This window comes from Sphaeramia orbicularis, chromosome 7 (assembly GCF_902148855.1).
Source record: "Sphaeramia orbicularis chromosome 7, fSphaOr1.1, whole genome shotgun sequence".
Taxonomy (NCBI): Eukaryota; Metazoa; Chordata; class Actinopteri; order Kurtiformes; family Apogonidae; genus Sphaeramia; species Sphaeramia orbicularis.
This window is the reverse complement of record NC_043963.1, coordinates 55,804,806-55,828,816: the sequence shown is the minus strand read 5'-3', so window position 1 is coordinate 55,828,816 and position 24,011 is coordinate 55,804,806. Positions and strand designations below refer to the sequence as shown.

General features: G+C 37.4%; 1 protein-coding gene across 1 annotated transcript in view; it reads right to left on the bottom strand.

The window, feature by feature from the left end:
* ajap1 (adherens junctions associated protein 1) overlaps positions 1-24,011 on the bottom strand; it is a 160,317-nt gene that overhangs the window by 13,885 nt on the left and 122,421 nt on the right. The window contains exons 4-5 of the mRNA XM_030139984.1: positions 2,244-2,331; positions 594-836 (exon numbers count right to left, since the gene is read on the bottom strand). Coding sequence (XP_029995844.1) covers positions 594-836; positions 2,244-2,331 — 331 coding nt within the window. The remainder of the gene's footprint in view (positions 1-593; positions 837-2,243; positions 2,332-24,011) is intronic.

Here is a 24,011-nt window from a genome sequence, read left to right as displayed (position 1 = left end):
GAACACACATACACACAAAACAAAGTGAACACACATATACAGGAAACAGGGCTGAACCCAACGCTAGCTTTAGCCTTGGAGTGCAGTTAAGCTAACAGAACCAAATCGAACCCACCCAAGTCGCAGATGTGTGAAACTTCTCACAGCTCGAACAGAACAGTGTACAGGCTAATCCAGCACTACATTAAAAAAACCTGAAACCCATAATATTTCAGCTGTTTTTATTTGTATTTTTATACGAGGTTTTACATATGATGTACAGACTGGATGGCACATTTAATTTCATTCCCTCCTCCAGGAGGTTTTATGATCGCTTTGCTTTGTGTGTTTGCGTGTGTGTTTGTCTGTTAGCAAGATCACTCAAAAAGTTATGGACGGATTTTCATGAAATTTTCAGGAAATGTTGACCATGGCACAAGGAAGGAATGATTACATTTTAGTGGTGATGGGGGGGGGGGGGCATTTCATATCATATTGGGTTGAATGTGGAACCTGAACTAAAATGAGCCCGACAGCCCTGGCTCAGATTAACCGTCCACATATGAAGTGTCTAAATCCAGTGACAGACCCCCCACCCCCCACCCCCCCATTACCTGTTTCCGTTGTAAGCGGTCTTGTAGACGGGCGTCTGCTGGATCATCTCGTCGGTGTAGATGGGCACGGCGGTCCTGACGCACTCGTGTGAGCACTGCAGGCTGTCGTTGTAGGCAGTGAAGATGTCCACCTTGCTGGGCACCCGGGCCGGGGTGAAGTCTGTCAAGTTTTGGCAGCTTTCTTCCTGCTGGTGGATCTTGCGCTGATGGCTATTGTGGCGGCCATTTCCTGACTGCGCACAGCTACAAAAACACGCACCAAAGACAAGAAGCAAACATAAAATCATACCTTGTGCCTGTCATTTGGTCAAAACATACACTGTGTCAGAATAGAATAGAATAGAATAGAATAGAATAGAATAGAATAGAATAGAATAGAATAGAATAGAATAGAATAGAACAGATCTGTATTGTCACAGGAACAATGATCAGTTTAGCAGCTCTGTTTCTGTTTCTGTTTAGTAGCAAAAATGCTAAAGGTGCAAAAGACTGTATAAAAATATCACACAAATTATTCTGAAAATACACAGTGAAAAATATTGACAAATATACAAAAATGACAAAGAAATACTCAAATATACAAAAAATACAATGGTATACTACAAATAAAAGAAATATAAACAAGCTATAAGAACATATACAGGCAATGAAGGATATATACAAGGTCACATTAAAAACAAGGTGCATCCCCCCAAAAAATAAATAAATTAATAATAATAATAATAATAATAATAATAATAATAATAATAATAATAATAATAATAATAATAATAACCCTCCAGTATCCGGGTGCGCCTTTTAGGCACACTTTGCACTTTGTGTTAAAAAACGTCTTTTTTTTAGAATTCGGGTTAGAGGTTAGAATTCAAAAGTTGTTCCTCTTTGCATGATCTTTAAAATTCTGTCCATCAACTCAAATGTGCACATTGTAAACAAAAGAAAATGACCAGACTAGCATCTGTCTGCCAAGTGTGCCTAAAACGCACTATTTCTTCCATTTGATCTGTATGATTAGGACTGACCTGGATTTACAAAAATAAAATCAAATTAGAGCAGAAAAATAAATCAATATGTAATATTTAATATTTATATAGGTGTGCATTTTACGCACACTTAGTGACAGATGCTAGTATTTTTTAACATTTGACCTAGCGCCAAAAATAATAATGCAAATTAACCGATGTTAGAGTAAATCATTGACATATGCCAGGATGAAAAAATCTAATAATATGTGATCCACTTTTTATGTAGAATATTGAAAAAAAATAATTTTTTGTGTTTTTTGCATTCAAAAAAATGGTTTGTTTCCATTACAAACACGACATTTAAAGGGTTAAAAAATGTGACAGTTATTGAGTATTTCAAATTTTTATTTACGGCTCAAGTTGATGAAATAGAAAAAAGTGTAAAAGAATTAAAAACAAACTGCATGAAAATTTTTTTGACATTATTCCACAAGTGTGTGAAAAAGGCACACTAGGTGTTTAGTAAGGGTCTTGGTGGACGGGATACCAGAGGGTTAATAATGATAAAAATAATAATAATAATAATAATAATAATAATAATAATAATAATAATAATGACAAAATAAGGACCAAACATTCACGTTCTCACAGGAATGACTCAAAACAGTAAAGGAATCTTTCCTACCAGTTTTTAAGGACGAGTGTTGTGATCAAGGCTGCTATAACCATAATGAGAGACACAGTGATTGTGATGATCTGGTGAACTGCCAAACCTGCAAGAGAGGACAGAAAAACAAGGCCATGAGAGGACGTTTACACTCATGTGTGACAGACAGGGAGTCAGTCCTGGAGGAAAGAACCATGTGCTGCGACTGTTTGTTTTCTGTTCTCCATAAAAACATGGTACTCTGTTCAGCACCAAGGACAGCGTCCTAAAAACCTGAGGACGACGACCTGGAACCGTTTGTCTATAGTCTGAAGGTGGCGCTGACACTGTCACACTCTGCTGTTCATAATTAAATGGCTGTATATGTTCCATTATCAGACACCAAACTGTAATAAATACATTCAAGTTCCCTGTAAGGGCTTAGAAAGAACAGAAAGTCAGACTGTTTCCATTCTTTATCTGAATAACACATGCCCTGTTTATGCTCAAACAGTAGATCAGCAGTCAGAGTTGTTGTACTCCAGGGCTGGAACTAACAATTTTAATAATCGATTAACTGTAGATTATTTTAATAACTAATCGATTCATCAGAAAAACACAAAACTCAAAGATCGGTATTTAACCCAAAGCAAGGCTGCGGACAAGTCACGAATGATTACACCCCCACAATAGCTTCAGGTATAGTTAGCGAGAATTCGTGTATCATTCGTTTGTTTTTCAATTTAAAAACAAAAAAAAAACAAAAAACGACTCGTTTTTTTTGTTTTTCATTTTCAAAACCAGAATGAAAAATGGATAACGGTTTGTTTTTCCATTTCCCGATTTTGTGCTCAAATGAAAAATGGAAAAAAACAGATAACGACCGTTTCATCTGATTTTGCTATTTTCAATATAGTTCCGTTGTCTGACCCAGAAGTAGTCGTTACTAGGGAAAAAATAAACAAACGGAATCATGGCTGGACTGGAGGAATATTTTGCTATAATTAAGCAGCTGTTTGAATACAGAAGCGTATTGCATTCACACAACATTTCAACACGTTGATCCAATATTGATCCCAGTTGTAGTTTCACATCAGAGCTGAAACCCTGTGTTCCATTTAGGATCCATTTTTGATGAGAACATCATGTTTTGGACATTTGAGTAGAGTAAAAAAAAAAAAAGATGTTCATTTTGAGTCCCTGTGTCACGCAGCAGGAATTTAAGTATTTTTACCCCAAAATTGTATTTCTGTAAATTGTACCATGTGTCAGTCAAAGTACTTACTGAGACCTATTCATAAATGTATTAAATATGGAATTAAGTTATTCAGTTTTCAACACAGAGCTTATTGAACATGAACTGCGTCCCTGTGTCACTGCTGGATCTGGCCTTGTCAGACTTTTTAAATCCATTACCACTGCAGAACAAAATGAAGTCATGGCAGGTGTTTGCTTGTGGCTTTATTTCTGACTTTCCATGGGACTCTAATGTCATTAAGTTCCCCATTTGAGGATTTTCTTGCCTCAAATTAGTTTTCCAATCGATCACTAACTGCAGCCTTCTGGAGCCAGAGCTCATTGAACTTGCACATGAAATCAAAGTGGTGTTAAGAGAGACTACTTGAACATAGTACTGGTAGGAGGCAGGGCTGGGCAACAAACCATGATTATTACTGCGGTTGAATTTTAAAGGCACTGAAGAACTTGGGAGTGAGCGTACAGATTTTCACAGGAAAACCTTCCTGAGTGGGTTCCATAGAAACCAGTGTAGAGGCTGGGTTCATGGATGGAAGAACCCAGTTAACCCTTTCATGCATGAACTATGAGAACCTAAGTCAATATTTTTTTCTGGAGTGTTTTTTTTCCTCTTTAGGCATGAAAAAAACAATGCAATAAAAAAAAAAAAAAAAAAAAAAATTAACCTATTTTTCATGGAGTTAAAAAATGTCCACTCAGCTGGACATTTTTTAACTCCATGAAAATGTAAATAATTAGAGTAAAATACAAATTGTCATCTTTTCATGGTCATCAGATATGACCCATCTGGACGTTCAGAGGCTCCGTAGTTACCGTGGAAACACCGTCATCTTCTACGACATTGATTCCCCAGTAAAACCCATGGAGTTGGATCAATGACAGTGGATGGAGACATTTGATTAATGATAAATTTGCTGAAAAAGTCACTTTTTTTCGGTTTTCGCTGTTTCTGATTTAATAACATTTGACTTTACTCTGAGCTTCAATGACCATCAACATGATCAGCAGATGAAATATAGGAAAATACCTACTTTACAATGAAAAATGCTAAATACAGAGGATAAGATAATGATAAATGGTGATAAATACTTAAGAAAGGGTAATTGGGAGAGGAAAAAATCATTTGGGAACTGCAATAAAAAAAAGCACTGGGTCTTTATGAGTTAAATATGAATAACATTTGATTTCCTTGCCTTTATGTTCACTCATGCAGATATGATGCAGGTACTGTTCTAGAAGTTCAGGTTCAATTCCACTGTAGAACAGCTGTCCACTGTAGTGACCACTATGCATGAAAGGGTTAATCCTCAGGTCACACAGGTGTCATTATAACCCAGGTAGACTGCTTGAACACTGTTTTTCACAATATCTGATAAAAAAGACCACGAAAACATCGACAGCAAGGGTGTCAAACATGGGGCCCGCGGGCCCAAACCAGCCCTCCAAAGATTTCATAAGGATTTTGCAAAGTGCAAAAATTACAATGAAGATATTAATGATCAAAGGTGTTGAAGTAGTTCAGGTTCCACATACAGACCAATATGATCTAAAGGAAAATAACAGCAGAATAACCTATAAATAATGGCTCCAAATTTTCTTCTTGGTTTTGTGTGAAAAAAAGTATATTACATCTTGCCTATAAATACTGACAACTCCAAATTTTCTCTTTTTTTTGGTGCAACCATCCACCATTAAATAAAAATATTTAAATTTACAAACTATCTTTTAACAATAAAATATGAACAACCTGAAATGTCTAAATCAGGGCGGTCAAACTCATGTTAGTTCAGTTCCACATTTGATCTGCAGTGGACCGAACCAGTAAAATAATGACATAATAATCTATAAATAATGTCAACTCCAAACTTTTCTCTATGTTTTAAAGCAAAAAAAGTAAATTTACATTATGAACAGGTTTACATCTACAAACTCTCCTTTCAAAAGATGTGAATAACATGAACAAACTGAAAAAATCAGTGTAATTTGAACACTATTCTTCCTCAGTTTATCATTTCCACATGTTCATTCTAACTTACAGATCACAGTGGATCTACAAACACACAAAACATTTAATAACAGACAGAAAATTGGTAAAATTGTACTTACTTCTGTTAAGACATTTCAGGTTATTCGCATTTTTTGCAACATCATACTTTGTTTTAGTGTAAATACATGAAAATATTTACATTTACAAAGAAACATTTGGCATTGTCATTATTTCTATGTCATTATGATAGTATTTGACTGCTCCTGTCCACTGGAGATTGAATTGGTCTGAATGTGGAACCTGAACTAAAAGGATTTTTAATATCTTAGTGCACAGGTGTCAAACATGCGTCCCGGGGGCCAAATCCGGCCCACCAAAGGGTCCAGTCCGGCCCTGGGATGAATTTGTGAAATGCAAAAATTACACTGAAGATTTGAACAATCAATGGTGTCAAAATCATTTTAATTCAGGTTCCACATTCAGATGCATACAGACCAATTCGTTCTCATGTGGATCAGAGAAGTAAAATATTATCATAATATCCTATAAATATTGACTACTGCAAATTTTCTCTTTGTTTTGGTGTAAAAAAGTTAAATTACATGAAAATGTTCACATTAACAAACTATACTTTTACAAAAAAAATTGGAATAACCTGAACAAATATGAACACCATGGTATGTCTTAAGAGAGGTAAATGCAATTTTACCAACATTCTTTTATTAAATGTTATGTATGTTTGTAGATCCACTGTGATCTGTAAGTTAGAAAGAACATGTGGAAATGATAAACTGAGGCAGAATATTTTTTAAAACTGCACCTGTTTTTCTTCAGACATTTCAAGTTCTTCCTATTACCTTCTTCTTTACTTTTAACCTCCTACGAACCAGGAAATGTCAGCAGTACCAGCTTTTTTTGTTTTTTATTAAATCAGTGCCTATATTGGAAACATCATAATGCAACAGTTTTTTCAGATGCAGGTTTTAAAATTTTTATGGAATCTCCTTTGTGGTGGACAGTTTTCTTTTCTTTTTTTTTTTTTTTGTATAAAGTTGTGAAACTCTTGTCCATAAATGTGGACAGAAAACCCAGAGCTGGGTCTGAGGAGGATAATATCCACAACAAAACGGCTTATTTTGGTTCCACCAGTACTTATTATAACTATTACTGGACAAAATGATAATCAAATGATAATCATGTGGAGTAGTATCAGGGTCATTGCAAAGCAGTGTTCCCACAAAAAAACATCTAACCATTAAGCCCATTTGGACTGCCCACATGTCTACAAGTGTAGACACTGAAATACCACGATGGACCAAAGAGGAAAGTATGTCAAATATAAGCAAGTAGTGATGAAGCAACAAAAACACAGTTACTGAAGACAGACTTAATATTACTAAGAGGAAAAGTTGTGCAAACAGTGTAATAAAATAAAATCAGGAGAATGATCATGTTTCTCTGCCTGGATTTAACTTGTTACTGTTTAAATATAGCTCAATATTAGTTGGAACATCAACTTACAACAAAGTTAGATCAGCTCAAATGTGTTCACAGCTCTTCTTTGTGTCTGTGTTCATATTAAATCAGTCTCAGTGAATCCAAAGGAACTTTGTGTTGGTAAATGACAGTTGTTCAAATGGACAGGATTTCAGTTCTGTTCAACATGTTGATGCTCATATGAACTATGTTTTCAGCTCCAAAATGAACCATTTCAGCACAATTAATGCTATATTTTCATGTCACAAATGGACAAGTTCTATTTGAACTGAACTGAGCTGAAAAACAAATCTTCTCTTCTTTTAGATTCCCCAGTTTTTCTTCCCAGATTCTCTCCTCCATATCACATGTTTTATTTGTACAGGTTCAATCTGGAGTATGGTGCTGATCCATCCTGCTTCTGTTCCACCAATACATACATGAAGAATGGCACACAGCACTGTTTACATCAACACTTTTACAATAAGAAGCATTTTTAGACAGAAAGAACAATTCTAGATTGTTCTTTCCTCTTTAGTCTGATGCTAAACTATCCAATAAATAATAGTGCTCCTAGTTTTTGCACAGGGATCATTAGTGTAAACGCTGACATGGCTGCAGAGCATCAGTATGATGGGATCCACAACAACCATGTCACATCCGTCCACTGACACATTTAGTGTTTTTGTGTCAGCTGGGATTGTTTTAGATCCACAATACCAACATTTATGAAGAAGAGCACAATTAGCAATAGGAAGTCTAGAAGTTTATTCCTAATAAAGTACTGGGACTGACCAGAGCATCATGGGTAATGTCCCGTCCGTCCACCAGCAAAAGTTTTCACATCCACGTGCTATTCCAAATCCAATATTTATGAAAATAGAGCTTCCACTGTCAAACAATATCAGTAGTCTGTGCACAAATGTGTTAGCATTATTTACACACACTTCTAGGACTGTAGGACAACTGTTTTTTCTTGACAGAAATGGACACTCATTTGACCCCCTAAGGAAATTTTAGCCGAGAAAAGTTTGAAGTTGTCATTATTTATAGGTTATTCTGTTACTATTTTTCTGGTCCGGCCCATTTCAGATCATATTGGGTTGAATGTGGAACCTGAGCTAAAATGAGACTGACAGCCCTGACTCAGATTAACTGTCCACATATAAAGTGTCTAAATCCAGTGACTACTCATTTGACCCCCTAAGGAAATTTTAGTCGAGGTATATTTTTATCAAATGAAATAACTTTTCTCACAAAAAAAAGTTGCACTTGATAAGTAGTGAATAATCTGCAGAAAATAAACTTGTCAGAACCAGAGTATGTCATTTATGTCTGATCCAGGACAGCTTACTAAAGCTTTCTTCAACTTTGTGATTTCTTGTCAATGTACTGTTGACACAGCGCTGGGCTATTCCATTATGTCTGTATTCAAATGCTGTGTTTTGCTTATGCAATGCATTTTAACCAGCTGGCCATTTTTTTTGTGGACCAAATGTTCTCTACCTGTCCTCTTTGTTTTGTTTTTGACTGAAGTACAAAAACGTTGTTTTTATTTAAACTCCAAGGAATCCTGTGGGTGCTGATCTCTCACTTTTGCCAGAGGACTGGAATCCACAGCAGTGCGCTCCATGTCTACAGTGAGGATTAGTGCATGCATTAGTGCAGCCGGCACATGTACACTGTGTTATTTATGTGTGTGGGTGAGTGATACAGCAGGAGAGCCACTAGGGCACAATGACACACTGCAGTGGTGACGTGCTTTAGGACAGCGTTTCCCAACCAGTGTGCCGCGACACAGAAGTGTGCCATGAGAAATCATCAGGTGTGCCGTGGAAAATTATCCAGTTTCATCTGATTGGTACTGTCTGTAAAAAAAAAAAAAGTGTCTAAAATTATTTCTGTACTGAGTAAAGCAAAATATGTGTTGAATTATAAAGCATTGAGAATTTGATATTGTTGACTTATTCTGCCATATTTGAGTTCTTGTATTGGAGTATTAGCCAACACATATATGAAGAACACAGAGCCAGTGTTTTTATGACAGAAAAGAGCAAAAAGAATCATGTCTAATGTTAACTTCAGGGAACATACAAATGAGTCGTTAATTAAATCAGGATTGTTTCAGTTTACAGAGTTAGCTGAATTAAGGACATTGCTGATTGTGTTTAGAGCGAGAAATGGACTTTTGCTGCAAATTTGCAGATATTACTGTTTTAGTTTGACAGGATGAAGAACATAGAAGGAGGTTTAATGTTAAACAGCAAAGGGTTCAAACTAATGTAAAGAAAATGTGTGTTTGTGTTGTGGGTGTCAGAATGTGGAGTTCTTTGGCAGTTGAAGAGAAGAGCTGTACAAATATTTTTCAGTTTAAGAGGTTGTGTAAGGAAAGAATAGAGAAACTTTATAAAAGCATGGAATGAACTAATTTAACTTATGGATGTTGGATTTGTTTTATTTGTATTGACTATCATGTAAACTGTTTATTGTAACAGCTGTAATGGCAGCTTATCTGATGGAAGCAGATGTTTGAAGACAGGGGCAGGTATTAGAAGTTTTCTTCATCCTTCCCAGTCATTTAGATTGGAATGAATGAATAAAAATGAATTAAACAAATGAACTGTAAGTGAGCAGCATAATATTGATCTATACGACCGCACACACCAATGATCCACTCCACGACAACAGTCTCCTGTTTCCCTTCGCAAAATAAAAGTAAAAGTGAAAGTGAACCGGCCCTGATGTGGTGCGTTCTGTTGACAAAGCCCCCCCTCACTAGTGATGTGTGGATAAGCGAGTTACCCACGAACCCCAGGTATCGGGATGGGACGAAGGATAGGGCTGCACGATACTATTATACCACAGACCTCGGTCCATAAACCGTGGGGTTCATCTGAGGGGTCGCTGACGCACCCCTCTCAGTTTCATGTTCCAAACACCCCTGTGCACCCCCGACGTGCCCCCCCTCAAAAAAGAGAGAGACTCAGAGCTGTTGAGGAAAATTCATGTGTGTCTGTCTTCAATTCCTGCAAGAATATCAGCTTTGTGTTCAAGTGAACAGGCCCAGGTGTCACACCCAGGAAGGAATTTGAAACTAGCCCTTTCATGCACAGTGGTCACTCCAGTGGTCACTCCAGTGGTCAGTTCTTCTCCAGCTGTTCTCTTGTATATTCATGGCTTTGGTTGTTTCAGTTCCATATCAGCCAACACAGTGGACACTAATGCACCATCCCATAATAATACACTGACATTCAGACCAGTACTGTAACTTTGCTGCTAATATAAACCTGATCTGCACGAACATGTTTGAGTGGAAATCAGTTGCTAATTGTCATGAAACTGTAATTAACAGTTTTCTGAAACAATTTTTTTTTTTTTTACATATTCTCCTGAGACCCAGCAATGCATTGTGTCGTCTACAGGGGACAAAAGTTTGACAGTTTAACTTAAATGCTGTCCACTGCAAAGGACATTCCATTAAAAAAATCAAGAATTAAATAAAAGCTATTTTTAAAATGTATCTGAAAAAACTTGCATTATGCAGTTTCCAATCAAGGCAATTTTTTTGGTGTAAAAAAGCTAAAATTGTCAATTTCCTGGGTCTCAGAGGATATTATCTCCATGAAATGAGTAATAACTAGTATTTGAGTGTGACAAAATGTGAGAAAACATCAGATTAGCTGCATTAGAAATGTTTTTATTTCATAGTTTTCACACAGTTTATCACTTTCTGAAGATGAGTTTTAAATACATGTTTCTTTGCTTCAAAAATTAAACCCATGGTGTCCAGCTGAGTGGCCATTTTTGTAACTCCACGAAAAATAGGTTCATAAAAAAAAAAAAAAATCAATTGCATTATTTTTTTAATACCTAAAGAGGAATTAAAAACACTCAAGAAAAAAATACTGACTAAGGTTCTCATAATTCATGCATGAAAGGGTTAAATTGGCATTATATTTGAATACATATAGTTTTTGTGACATTTTTGTTTGGTGGTGTGTCTTGTAATTTTTCTACTGCAAAATATGTGCCATGGCTCAAAAAGGTTAGGAAACGCTGCTTTAGGAGAAAGGAAAAAAAAAACCTAAAAAGAAAAGCGGTCCTGCTGAAAACGTCCCCGTGCAGACCCTCTGTACGCCTCACCTCTCCATCAGCCAGCTGCCTGGCTGCTGATCCCAGCCCATTTGTCTTCAAGGATCGGCTCAAAGGGAAGTGCTGCTGCTGGGTCATTTTGGAACAGCACAGGCTCTCCTCTGGCTGCCTCCTGCCTGGACGCCCCCCCTCCTCCTCCTACATAATAAACTTCAGTGGGCAGGGCCGTGCACGAGGCAGCCCGGGTCAACCTTGGATTAATGATATCTGGAAGAGTCTTACCTTCCCAGCAAAATCAGTCCCTGGCCACAGCAAAGGCACATTAACTTATCGGGCCAGTCATTTGCATTTCCCTCATCTCCCCTCTGAATCCTCCTGCCCCCCCCCCGCCTATCTTGAGCTGACGTCAAGGCCGCGAGGATGAAAGTGTTCTCTTCTAAATTAACATCTGTCCGAGCTCAGGCATAATAGAGCCTGACCCTGACCTTGATCAATAGTTGAGGCTACTGAGGATTGTTTCATTTCACAATGATGACAAAGAGAAGGCTGTCTCATCAAAAGCCCCACCTGGAACATTTCGAAGAAAAAAAATCTCATTATAGAGCCAAAGCAGGTTGTCCTGTCCCTACTTCGTAAAATAATGGTCTTAAACATTGCCAAGGACAAATGAATTAACATTATGACTGCATGTGCACATGATGGTCCATGTTTGGATGATGATGTAAGTACAGATACCTGTTTAGTTAACTGACACGCAGAGCCAGAAGCCACGTTTAAAGACTCAATATACAAGTTAGCCTTTAAACATACAACACACAGGTTCTGCTGATGGCACTGTTTAGACACATCATGGTGGTTATTATCACCACCAGTGTGATGAAATTATATCTTGTAGAAACCGCTATAACACAGGTGTCAAACATGCGTCCCGGGGGCCAAATCCGGCCCACCAAAGGGTCCAGTCCGGCCCTGTAGGATGAATGTGTGAAATGCAAAAATTATACTAAAATATGAACAATCCTTTTAGTTCAGGTTCCACATTCAGACCAATTCAATCTCCAGTGGAAGGACCAGTCAAATACTATCAGAATAACAGAGAAATAATGACAACTCCACATGTTTCTCTTTGTAAATGTAAATATTTTCATATATTTACACTAAAACAAAGTATAATTTTGCAAAAATGTGAATAACCTGAACAAATATGAACAACCTGAAATGTCTTTAGAGAAGTCAGTACAATTTTAACAAGATTCTGTCTGTTATTAAATGTTTTATGTGTTTGTAGATCCACTGTGATCTGTAATTTATATATAACGTACATGTGTAAATGATAAACTGAGGCAGAATATTGTTAAAATTACACTTATTTTATCAGTTTGTTCATGTTATTCACATCTTTTGAAAGGATAGTTTGTAGATGTAAACCTTTTCATAATGTAAATTTACTTTTTTCGCTCTAAAACATAGACAAAAGTTTGGAGGTGACATTATTTATATATTATTATGTTATTATTTTACTGGTTCGGTTCACTGTAGATCAGATTTAGCTGAATGTGGAACTGAACTAAAATGAGTTTGACAGCCCTGATTTAAACAAAGTGTCGATGTTTGTATGATTCAAATTTTTGAATCCAAGATTTTTATTTTTACAGCAAACAAACATCGGCTCCAAATATCGGTTATTGGTCTTTCAAACTTTTCAAAAATTTGTAAATATTGAAAGAAAGGCACATGTAAAGAACATTTTCGTGGAATTTGAAAATAATCCGGTGAATAGTGTGCAAGAATTTGGTTGGACAAAAATCTTGGACGTATGTGCAAACTTCCTGGTATATCAGTAGAGGGTCTGCATGTGACGTCCGCGCTAGCGGAAGTCACAGCGGTTCTGCCCACTGAGTGTCAGAAAGAAGGAGATGAGTGACAGCGTTGGCTTCAGTCCTGTCTAAACTGAAGAACAATACTGAATCCAAAATGGGGCAGAGCTGTTGTTGGTTGATTGTATTTTCAGGTTCTTAAAGCAGTGGGAGCTATCGTTTACAGACACCCAGAGACAAAGAAAAAAGAAGGAGATGGATCCACAAATCCAGGAAACCAAACCTAGATCTGTGGATCCTGTTTGGTGTCAGCTAACATTCACTGATGCTGTATTTTTGGGTCCAATCAGACCTGAAATGACCTATTGTTTTGGCTAACGTTCCTTCTTAGTGCAGCTCTTGGTTTCATGATCAGATCTTTCCTGGTTTTTGTCTTCATTTTGGGATTGTGAACCTTGTGCTCCTACATGATTAGTAAACTAACTGAAACTGAGGACAACCTAGTTTTACAAATACGGAGGAACTGGAGAATAAAGCTACGACGGAGTATTAGGACCACAGAAGAAAAGAAAAACACTGGGCACTACCAGAAGAAAGTCAGAAAATATCGATATAAAACCTGGAATTTTATGAGAATAAAGTCGATTTGGCGCCCTGGGCCACATGTTTGACACCTGTGCTCTCCACCCTGGATCAGGTCTGGATCCTCCATTTGTGTCCACATGTCAGTGTTCATGGACCACTTGTTCTTTGGTAGCCGGTACAGATCCATGTCCAGTCCAACTGTCCTTCATTTACTTTCAGATTTCCCATGGTCCTTTTCTCTGGCTGTGTTTACTGCTATACTCCGTCATGTTGAACAGGTTGGTTTAAGACACTCAGTCTGACTGAGAGGGGTGAGGCCTTGGGGGGGGGTGGGGGGGGTGGGGCATATGTGCATAACCTCTATAGACCCCCGCCTTCTGGGGTGGGCGGGGCTATAACAACAAGAGCAGCAAATTAAAATGCAAGCGGATTTGCAAACAGGGATGGTGCTGTAAAATATGATAAGATATACAGGAGGGGGATTTTTGAAATGAACGCCTGTCTCTTACAGAAGCTGTGGTTGTCTCAGCAGTTCAGGTAATTAAAAGCCCCAGTCACTAAATGAGAACTCTGTGGAGGCAGACTTTTCCTGGTCCAGCCTTTTAATGAAGGAAATGAATTCCAAACATGAGGTCCAGCCAAACAAACACCAAACAACATTAACTCCATTCTAACCTGGTTTTCAGGGCGGCATGGTTCAGGTTGTGGGATAATTGAGCAGATAATGACATGAGTGACAAATGTGAGGACAGAGGCCAGTTCTATTTTCATCCACAACTGCCAGTTGGAGGCAGCAGGAACTTGGCTTGGCTGTGGAAAACTCATTGCATCCTGGCAGCTGGGCTGAAAAATCACCTTTGGCAGTCACCTTGGTTTACAGATACTCAGTTTTGTTTGGTCAAATCAACTGCCAAATGAAGACAGAGGGCTGAGCGGGAAATAGAGACAGACTGGGAATGGGAATGGGGATGGGGATGGGGAGGGGAATGGGGAGGGGCATAGAATTGCATAGGGACGCTGGGGACCCGTCCCTACCAATATCCAGCCACTGCTGCGTTGTCCCTACCAATAAAACCGCAGTCTGTAGTCAATGATTCTGGCACACAAAGGGTTAACAGTCGGTCTCTGCTACAAGTCCCGCTTCTATCCTAAATCTCGCTCTCCGATTGGCTCTGCCCCTAACGTACGTGTGATTCCCCGCTGTCACTCCACGTGCTTGTAAAAGTTGAACCGGACAGGCGTCAGTGCATATGTATCTGCGATGACAGCCAGTGGAAGTGTTCAACATGTTTGGCATTTTCTTCTGCCTGGGTCACGTCAGCTAGACGGAGTTTAAATCAGTGGAGTCATGTCCACTTACATTTGTATGTGTGTCTGTTTGTGTGTGTGTGTGTGTGTACGTGTGCATCTGTGCGTATGTGCTCGGTTATTAGGATTTGAAGGGTGTCGAAGAGAAGAAAACTGGACATAAGACACTTCTGTAGGAGTCAGAGTGTAAGTTAGTTCAAGGGTAGGAAAGTGTACAGGCTGAATAATTCAGTTTGTTCTTGGAAATAGCACGTCAGAGATATCCTTTAAGAAATATTTAAGGAAATTAATTATGAAATCGCATTTATATATACTGATAAAACAGACTATATAATATAGTCTTTTTTAAATGAATTCTGAATGTGTATAGACTATGGAAGTCTCATATCTTTTGTAATGTTTATGCATTTATAAGGGGGAAGTTTTAACAGAAGCCATTTGAGGCTTTCTGCCTCTAACTGCATCTGTCCTGTTTTATTATGTCTGTGATTAGTTATGCATGTGCAAAATAAATCAATAAACAATACAGATATTGAATAAAAGACAATATTTAATGCCAGAGATACACTTTTTAAAAGTTATTTTTACTTATTTTCATGTTTTTATGTGGAAGAGAACAACTGTCTATTTGTGGGGAAACACAATCAAACCTCAGATTCTGGATGTGATTTTATACATCCCTGTTTGTGGGGAATAAATTACATGTATTAATTGAAAGTAAAAGCCTTTTTTTCCTCAGGCAATAACTGTACTGAGTTACTATATTCAGATATTCATTATAAACATGTCAATTACTGAATTATTTTTCCTGACAATTATTATTTGCTTGTTAGATCAGCTCTACACAACTTGAAATTATGATTGTAAATGGAAAAAAAACCCCATCAACTTTCAGCAGTGCCGCCTTGGAGCCCTTTTGTGTCCACACCAATGTCAGAATCCAACCTACTGCCTTGGAAATGGGAAGGGGATGGGGAAGCAAGGTTATTATCGTTAACGAAAACTAATGAAATGACAAAAACTAGAATTGTAAAAACATTTTTATTAACCAAAATAAATAAAAACTATAATTAAAAGAAAAAACATAACTAACTGAAACTGTGTTGTGTGTTTACAAAACTAACTAAAACTCATAAAAACTATGGATAAAATTCTCTTCGTTTTCATTTTTGTCAGCGTCGGATTGATACGAAAGCGATTAATGCCACTCAAGCAATTTCCTGTGCTGTCACCATACGACACTTTTTGCTCCGTCACTTGTGGTTTCCAGTCGTCTTCTGGTCCCCACTCTACCTGGAAACATGGAGACTAAAGCAGCAGAGTCCTGTCTGGGATTGATTTGAATAGGAGCACAGAGAAGAAGAGAAAAGAGACCACTGAACTACAACTGAACTACAACTGAACTACAACTGAACTAAAACTAAGCATTTTGAAAAAAATCACAACTAATAAAAAAAACTAGCAAACCTGCTCTAAAAACTAATTAAAACTAACTGAATAAGACAAAAAAAAGGTCAAAATTAATAAAGCTAAACTAGAATGAAAAATCCAAAACTATTAGAACCTTGTGGGGAAGGGGGTGTGAATGGGGACAGTGGTGGTGGTGGTGGTGGTGGTGGTGGGGCAGACATTGTGACCTCAGAGGTAGTGGGATTTGCCCCCCCATCGAAGCTCCCAGTGAGAAATAAATGAGATTTTCTGCCTCTTAGGCCATGACAGCTTGATGAACACGTCAAAAAAAGCCTGGTGGTTAAATGAAATCCCTCTTTGCTACCTGTTTTCAATCAAAGATTAAAGCTCAGAGATGCAGAAACCGAGCACGAGGTCTGAGACTGATGTGCAAAACAGAGAACTGCTGGTTCTGTGGACTGCTGCCATCCGTAAAAATATGTTCAAAGATATTTATTCGTCATTATAAAGGTGGTCTAAAACTGTATCACAATGAAAATGTTCATATAAATCAATATTTACAATGACTGTGACAAATGTCTGAGTTTAAAGTTGAAGAAACCAGACCGTTTGTGGTTTTAAACTCTTCCTCTCACCAACCAGTGGATCACTTTTACAAATGTAGAGGCAAAACAAAAACAAAGACAATGCTTAGCAACAGGGCATCCCGTTTTTGGGACTTCTTTTCTGATCCAGCTCTTAATTTGACCAGTTAATCTCTTATATTTTAGTAACTCCCCCCAAAATTTCGGCCCAGTCTGTACAGTTTCAGACCCCCCCCCCCCCCCCACCTCCATCTTTAGGGTGCCCGTCAGCCCAGTGCAGAAAACCCATTTTTAATGGAAAATCCTGCATTTGTGGGTTAGTTCTGCCATATCTGCTCATGCAAATGTCATATTAGAGGTTTTGGGGGATGCTACTGTCGTTTATGAAGGTCTCAGATCATGTACAGGTCAAAGTCCTGGTGCATCTCTAGCCTGTCCGTCCATGGGAGGGGATCTCTCCTTCACTGTGGTTCTCCCCCAGGTTTCTCCCTTTTCCCACTGGGTTTGAGTTTTTCCTTGCCGAGAAGGAGGGTCTAAGGACGGGGGATGCCCTGGACATGACTCATTTTCTTGCTGTTTATTTGACTGTTGTTTACATCCAACTGACTCTGTAAAGCCCTTTGAGATAACCTTGTTGTGATATTGGGCTATACAAATAAAATTGAATTGAATTGAATTGAAAGGTCACAATGGTTATAATGAACATGTGGAAATGATAAATTGAGGCAGAATATTGTTCAAATTACACTGATTTTTTCAGTTTGTTCATGTTATTCGCATCTTTTGAAAGGATAGTTTGTAGATGTAAACCTGTTCATAATGTAAATTTACTTTGTTTTGCTCTAAAACATAGAGAAAAGTTTGGAGTTGACATTATTTATATATTATTCTGTTATTATTTTACTGGTCTGGCCCATTTCAGATCAAATTTAGCTGAATGTGAAACTGAACTAAAATGACTCTGACACCCCTGATCTACATGGTAAATTATCCAATCCAACTTTTTATAAAGCACTTTAAAACAACCGCAGTGGACCAAAGTGCTGTACAGAAGAATAATTAAAACCAAAATAGAAGAATAAAATACAGAATAGATTTAAAGACATAGAAACTGTACAAAAAAAGAAAAAAGTGCTATACAGAAGAAGAAATAAAACTCAAATAAAAAGACATGGTAAATTATGTGATGACAACTAAACTGCGGGGAGTTTGTCCACTGAAAAATGACCCCAGAAACATTTCCACTGTAAAGCAGTGCTGGACAAATGAAGAAGAACAAAAGTCTGACTTTTTAATCAGTATATATTTGTGTATGAGTTATTGTCAGTGGCTTTGGTTCTCAACTGTCTGTGTGTTGCATTAAGCTCCATCAGAGCCATTTAGCGTTAATGGAGCCCACCCACACTCCTGCTGCTGCTGCGTCGGCTTAAAAGCTCCTGAAAAATGTGGGAAAGGCCTCTCATCTGTAAAGCAGAGGTACACATTAGGTCCAGCCACTTCACTCCCACGCAACACAGTGTACATTTGCACAGTAACACTGAACATGTGCTCATAGACGGACACACACCTCACACCTGAGTGGGATCGTTTGGGGGAAGACTGTCGTCAAAGGCGGCCGGCTAACGCTAAGGAATTGCCAATTAAGGTTAGTGTCAAAGTGTCAATCTGGGCTGATTTCCACTGAGTCGCCAAAGCAATGGAAAACACTTAGTAGAGAAGAAAAAGAAGAACCCACAGAGCAAGAGGACAGACAGAGAGGGAGGGCAGTTGAGCAGGGACACATCCAAAACTGTGATCTGTGATGTCGTTTCAGTGTCAAAGGCATGACTTCATGATTCACTTGGCCTGGATGGAAAAAGCTAGAGCACAGGTGTCAAACTCATTTTAGTTCAGGGGCCACATCCACCCCAATATGATCTGAAGTGGGCCGGACCAGTGAATGAATAACAGAAATAATGCCAACTCCAAACATTTCAATGTTTTTTATAGTGAAAAAAATAAAATTACATTATGGAAACGTTTACATCTATAAACTGTCCTTTTAAAAATGTGAATAACATGAAAGACCATGAAAAGAAAAATAAGTGCAATTTTAACTATTCTGCCTCTGCTTATCATTTGTAAAAGTGCATTAAAACTTACAGATCACAGTAGATCTGCAAATTTACAAAATATTTCAGTAACTGGCAGAAAATTAGTCAAATTGCTCTTGACACATTTCTAGTTTTTCATATTTTTTGGTGAAAGACTAGTTTGTAAATTTACATATTTTCATGTAATTTCACTTTTTTACACTAAAACAGAGGGAAAATTTGGACTTGTCATTATTTGTAGGTTTTTATGGTAGTATTTGACTGATCTGACCCATTTGAGACTAAAGTAGGGCTTTTTATGAACCCTAAAGTAAAACCATTGACTGTTCATATCTTCAGTGTAATTTTTCTGTTTTCACAAATTCATCCTACAGGGCTGGACTGGACCCTTTGTCAGAGCAGTTTTGGCCCCCGGGCCACATGTTTGACACCCCTGCAATGTAAAAAAAAAAAAAGTGTAATTTAACAGAATTTTCACTGTTTATTTTACAGATTTTTCCTGTATTTTTAAGATACAGGAAAATATCAATGAAATGACCAAAACCGACTGTGATTTTACCTGTCAAATGTAAAATAACATGAAAAAAACTGTGACTGTGAATAACCATAAAATTTGAATTTTTTTAAAGATTTTTTTTCCTTTTTGACAGAAAAATACAGTTAAAATACATTTGCAAATGTATCATAATTTCACAAATATTTCTTTTCTATTTATGAGATTAAACTGTTCATTTAAAGTTTAATACTGTAAAAAATAAATAAATAAATAAAACAACATAAAATTACTGACAATTAACTGTAACAGAAGTATTTCTTCTGTCAGTTGAACCAGACTTGTTTGTTAATTGACAAATATCTTGTGTAATTACAGGAGGTTTCACAACAAAAATGTTGAATAAATGTATTTTTGTGAATGTATAACATGTATAAGCACTGATAAACTGTCTAAATACAGTTTTTATCAGTGGATTGGACAACTGAGTCTCATTGAAAATTCTCTCTCTCTCTCTCTCTCTCTCTCTCTCTCTCTCTCTCTATATATATATATATATATATATATATATATATATATATATATATATATATATATATATATATATATGTAATTTGATTGTTTTAAAACATGTAAATATTCTTTATTCAACATTAAAAAGCCAAAAAATATGCAAAATCTCATGCAAAGTTAGGGCAAAAAAAAACCTGTATTTTAATTATGGAAAATTACTGTATTTTTATGAGATGGTTATTTTCTGTTATTTTACAATATGTTTTTGGCACCCCTGCTGCCGGAATAATACTGTTTTTTTTACTGGGTTTTTTTTTTACAGTGTGAGCTAGAGTGTCCAAAACCACAGAGCTGCTGAGAACGTTTCCCTTCCACAGGCATGCATTTGTCTTGTGTGCTGGTCTGTGTTAGAAACAGTGGGAAGCGCATAGCCACACATCCTGTTAACAACAGACAAATGGAAATGACTTCCATTTTCAGCTCGGTGTAAGATGACACTGCTACTGAGGCGGCTTCAATCAACCATCCTGAAGCCTGAACACTGTTATGATCCTGACAGGGGCTATTTTTTTCCAACCAAGCAGAAACTGAAAAGTGAATTGTTTAGCAGGTGAATTGGCTGAGAAACCGACTGTGCACCTGCAACATTTTGGCTTTAACTTCAGCTTTTTCTGCTTACTGCATCATTCTGACTTCCTTCCCTGTCAAGAATTAACTTGAGCAGAACTGGAAATCTGAACACAACCACAGCCCAGTGTTGGAAAGAATCTGGCATTACTTTACATACCCTGACGAAAATGTCTACGGAATCAGCAGAATTCAAAAAACTTCCCCAATTTCACTAAAAGATGCATTTAATTTGATTTTTTTTTCCCCCACAAAAGATTCAACATAATGCATAATAAGACCAGAAAACTATTTCTTGAAATAACTTCTGACCTGGCAAACTATTAATTCCAGTGTGTGACTGGAACTGCTCCTGTGTTTTGTACAGTTGTGTAAATGCCAGCTCTCTAATACTTGAACAGCCTAGACCAGGGGTTCAAACTCATTCTGGTTCAGTTCCACATTCAGCCCAATTTGATCTGAAGTGGGCCAGTCCAGTAAAATAATAACATAATAATCTATAAATAATGTCAACTCCAAACTTTTCTCTGTGTTTTAGAGCAAAAAAAGTAAATGTACATTATGAACAGGTTTACATCTCCAAACTGTCCTTTCAAAAGATGTGAATAACATGAACAAACTGAAAACATCAGTGTAATTTGAACACTATTCTGCCTCAGTTTATCATTTCCACATGTTCATTCTAACTTACAGATCACAGTGGATCTACAAACACACAAAACATTTAATAACAGACAGAATATTGGTAAAATTGTACTGACTTCTCTGAAGACATTTCAGGTTATTCACATTTTTTGCAAAATTCTACTTTGTTTTAGTGTAAATACATGAAAATATTTACATTTACAAAGCGAAATATTTGGAGTTGTCATTATTTCTATGTCATTATGATAGTATTTGACTGCTCCTGCCCACTGGAGATTGAATTGGTCTGAATGTGGAACCTGAACTAAAAGGATTGTTCATATCTTAGTGTAATTTTTGCATTTCACAAATTCATCCTGCAGGGCCGGACTGGAGCCTTTGGCGGCACTAATGGGAACAGCTAGTGGGACTCCTGTCTTCCACCACATTTCCAGATCGGCTCCACATCTTGATAAAGAGACCACAGAGTTTAACCCCTGAAGACCCACAGACACTTTTATGACAGTTCCCACTGGAATTTTTATCTTTATTTAACCTTATTTAAGTGATTTATCACCAATTATTATGATATTATTCTCTGTATTTTGCATTTTTCACTGTAAATCAGGTATCTATATTATAAAAGGGAAGTGGACTCTGTGTGTGTGTGTGTGTGTGTGTGTGTGTGTGTGTGTGTGTCTCAGGTATCACACTAAATCCCTACACAGCTGACTGCTGCAGTTTGTCATACTTTTGTATTTTTGGTCAAGGAACAGACTAGTGAAAACAGCAAGTTGATCGGACGAATATTTTGGGAGATATTAGTCATTTTGAATACTATAAAGGGTCTGCAGGTGACGTCACCGCTAGTGGAAGTCACTGTGGCTCCGCCCACTGAGTGTCAGACAGAGGCAGATGAGTAGCGGCTTTGGTTTGAATACTGTGAAAACTTTAGAACAATCTAAAAAATGGGGCAGAGCTGTTGTGCCATTGATCACACAAACAGGTTTAAAAGCACTGGGAGCTGTCGTTTTAGCGGCGACCTAAAGCCACAGACAGAAGAAGCAGATGGATCACTGCAATTCAGAGAAAGAACTGGAATCCAGACAACCAAACCTGGATCTGTGTCAGCTAACGTTCATTTGTGCTGTGTTCTGGTGTAAACTCATCCTTAAATTCCATCTGGTTTTGGCTAACGTTCCTTCTTAGTAAAGCTCTTCATGTTAGCATCTGTCATTTAGTTCTAGATTTCAGAACTGAATCGTTTGTGTCTTCAGTTGTGTGATTGTGAACCTTGTGCTCTACATGATTTGTAAACTAGCTTAAACTGAGGCTAACCTAGTTTTCCACATAAGGGGCTCCTCTAGCACACAGCTGTTGGATCTGTGTTGGATCCAGTATTTGATGGGAACTCTCCTTAAATCTCCACAGTACCAGTAGATCATCCACTCACTTGGGTCAGTACTAAGGGTTCAACTCCAGTAAATCAGTAGTGAACTGTGAGCACTACTGCTGGGCCTTTACCGCCCAAATCACCGCCAACAAACTCCGTCTGCACTGACACAAAACCTCCAAAACAATAGTATGTTGAATGAAAGCACTCACCAGCTGGAATCCTCTAATGAACCAGGACCAGGATGGACACAACTCTGGGTCTGTTGGATGCTTTCAGCCTTTGCTTTGGGGATTTTCCCGGCGTTGAACTCAGGTTCATGTAAATGTCAGGATAGGTGATTTCTGTCCCAGATCAGTGTTGGTAGAACACTGGTTGTTTGGTAGCTTGGATGGACCCATGTCCAGTCCAGCTGTCTTTAATTTCATCTTCTATTCCACAGTTTTCTGCTCTGGCTGCAGTTCCTGCTATACTCCACCATGTTGAGCCGCTTTGTTTTTGCCGCTCAGTCTGACTGAGAGGGGCGTGGCCTGGGGGGAAGTGACGGATGTGCATTCACTCTATAGTCATAGAATCATGTTACTATGCCCATGATGGTTGACAGGAAGTGCAGTACCACACTGCATGATGGGAAATGTAGTTAAAAACAGGAACGACACATTTACCAGCTTTAGTCCCTAGATATTGGTATTAGTATGTTGTCATTTTAATCGTAAAGAAGGATTTATCAAAAAAAATTTTATGTCAGTACTTATATATAATAAAATATATATAATATATTATAATAAAATATAGACTCACATCTTTTCCCTACAGTCAGCTCTGCCCAGAATCAAAACTAGCACATCTACAACCTGGGGTTCCCCAAGGGTCAACGCACTAGTTTTCCTTTATTTAATTTAGATGTTCATAAGTACTCAGAGTAAATTCAAAGGTTATTATATCAAAACAGAGAAAACTGAAGACTTTTTCAGTAAAAATCTGTCATTAACTGAACATAGACCCAGTGTGTCCATCCACCGTCACTGATCCAACTCCATGGGCTTGACAGGGGAATCATAGTTTATATATATATATGTATATTTATATAAAATATGTTCACTTTATTGCTTATTTTCTCTTTTTTTCCAATTTTGTTAAATTTTTTGGCTTATTTTGTTCATGTAACTTACTACTTTGTTGATTTATTATTCAATTTTGGTCATTTTATGCAATACTTTGGCTGTTTTTGTTGATTTTTTTTAACTTATTTTATTCTTTTAGACTTTATTTTAGTGAGTTTTTTTGATAATTGTTTCACGTTATTCATTATTTTGTAGATTTTTTATTCATTTTTTTTTTAATTTTATCCACTGTCGTTGATCCAACTCCATGGGTTTGACTGGGGAATTAATGTTGTAGAAGATGACAGTGTTTCCATGGTAACTACAGAGCCTCTGAACATCTAAATGGGTCATATCTGATGACCATGAAAAGATGAAGAACTGTATTTGACACCAATTACTGACATGTACTGATAGAATTAGTGGATCAACAGGTATTAAACAG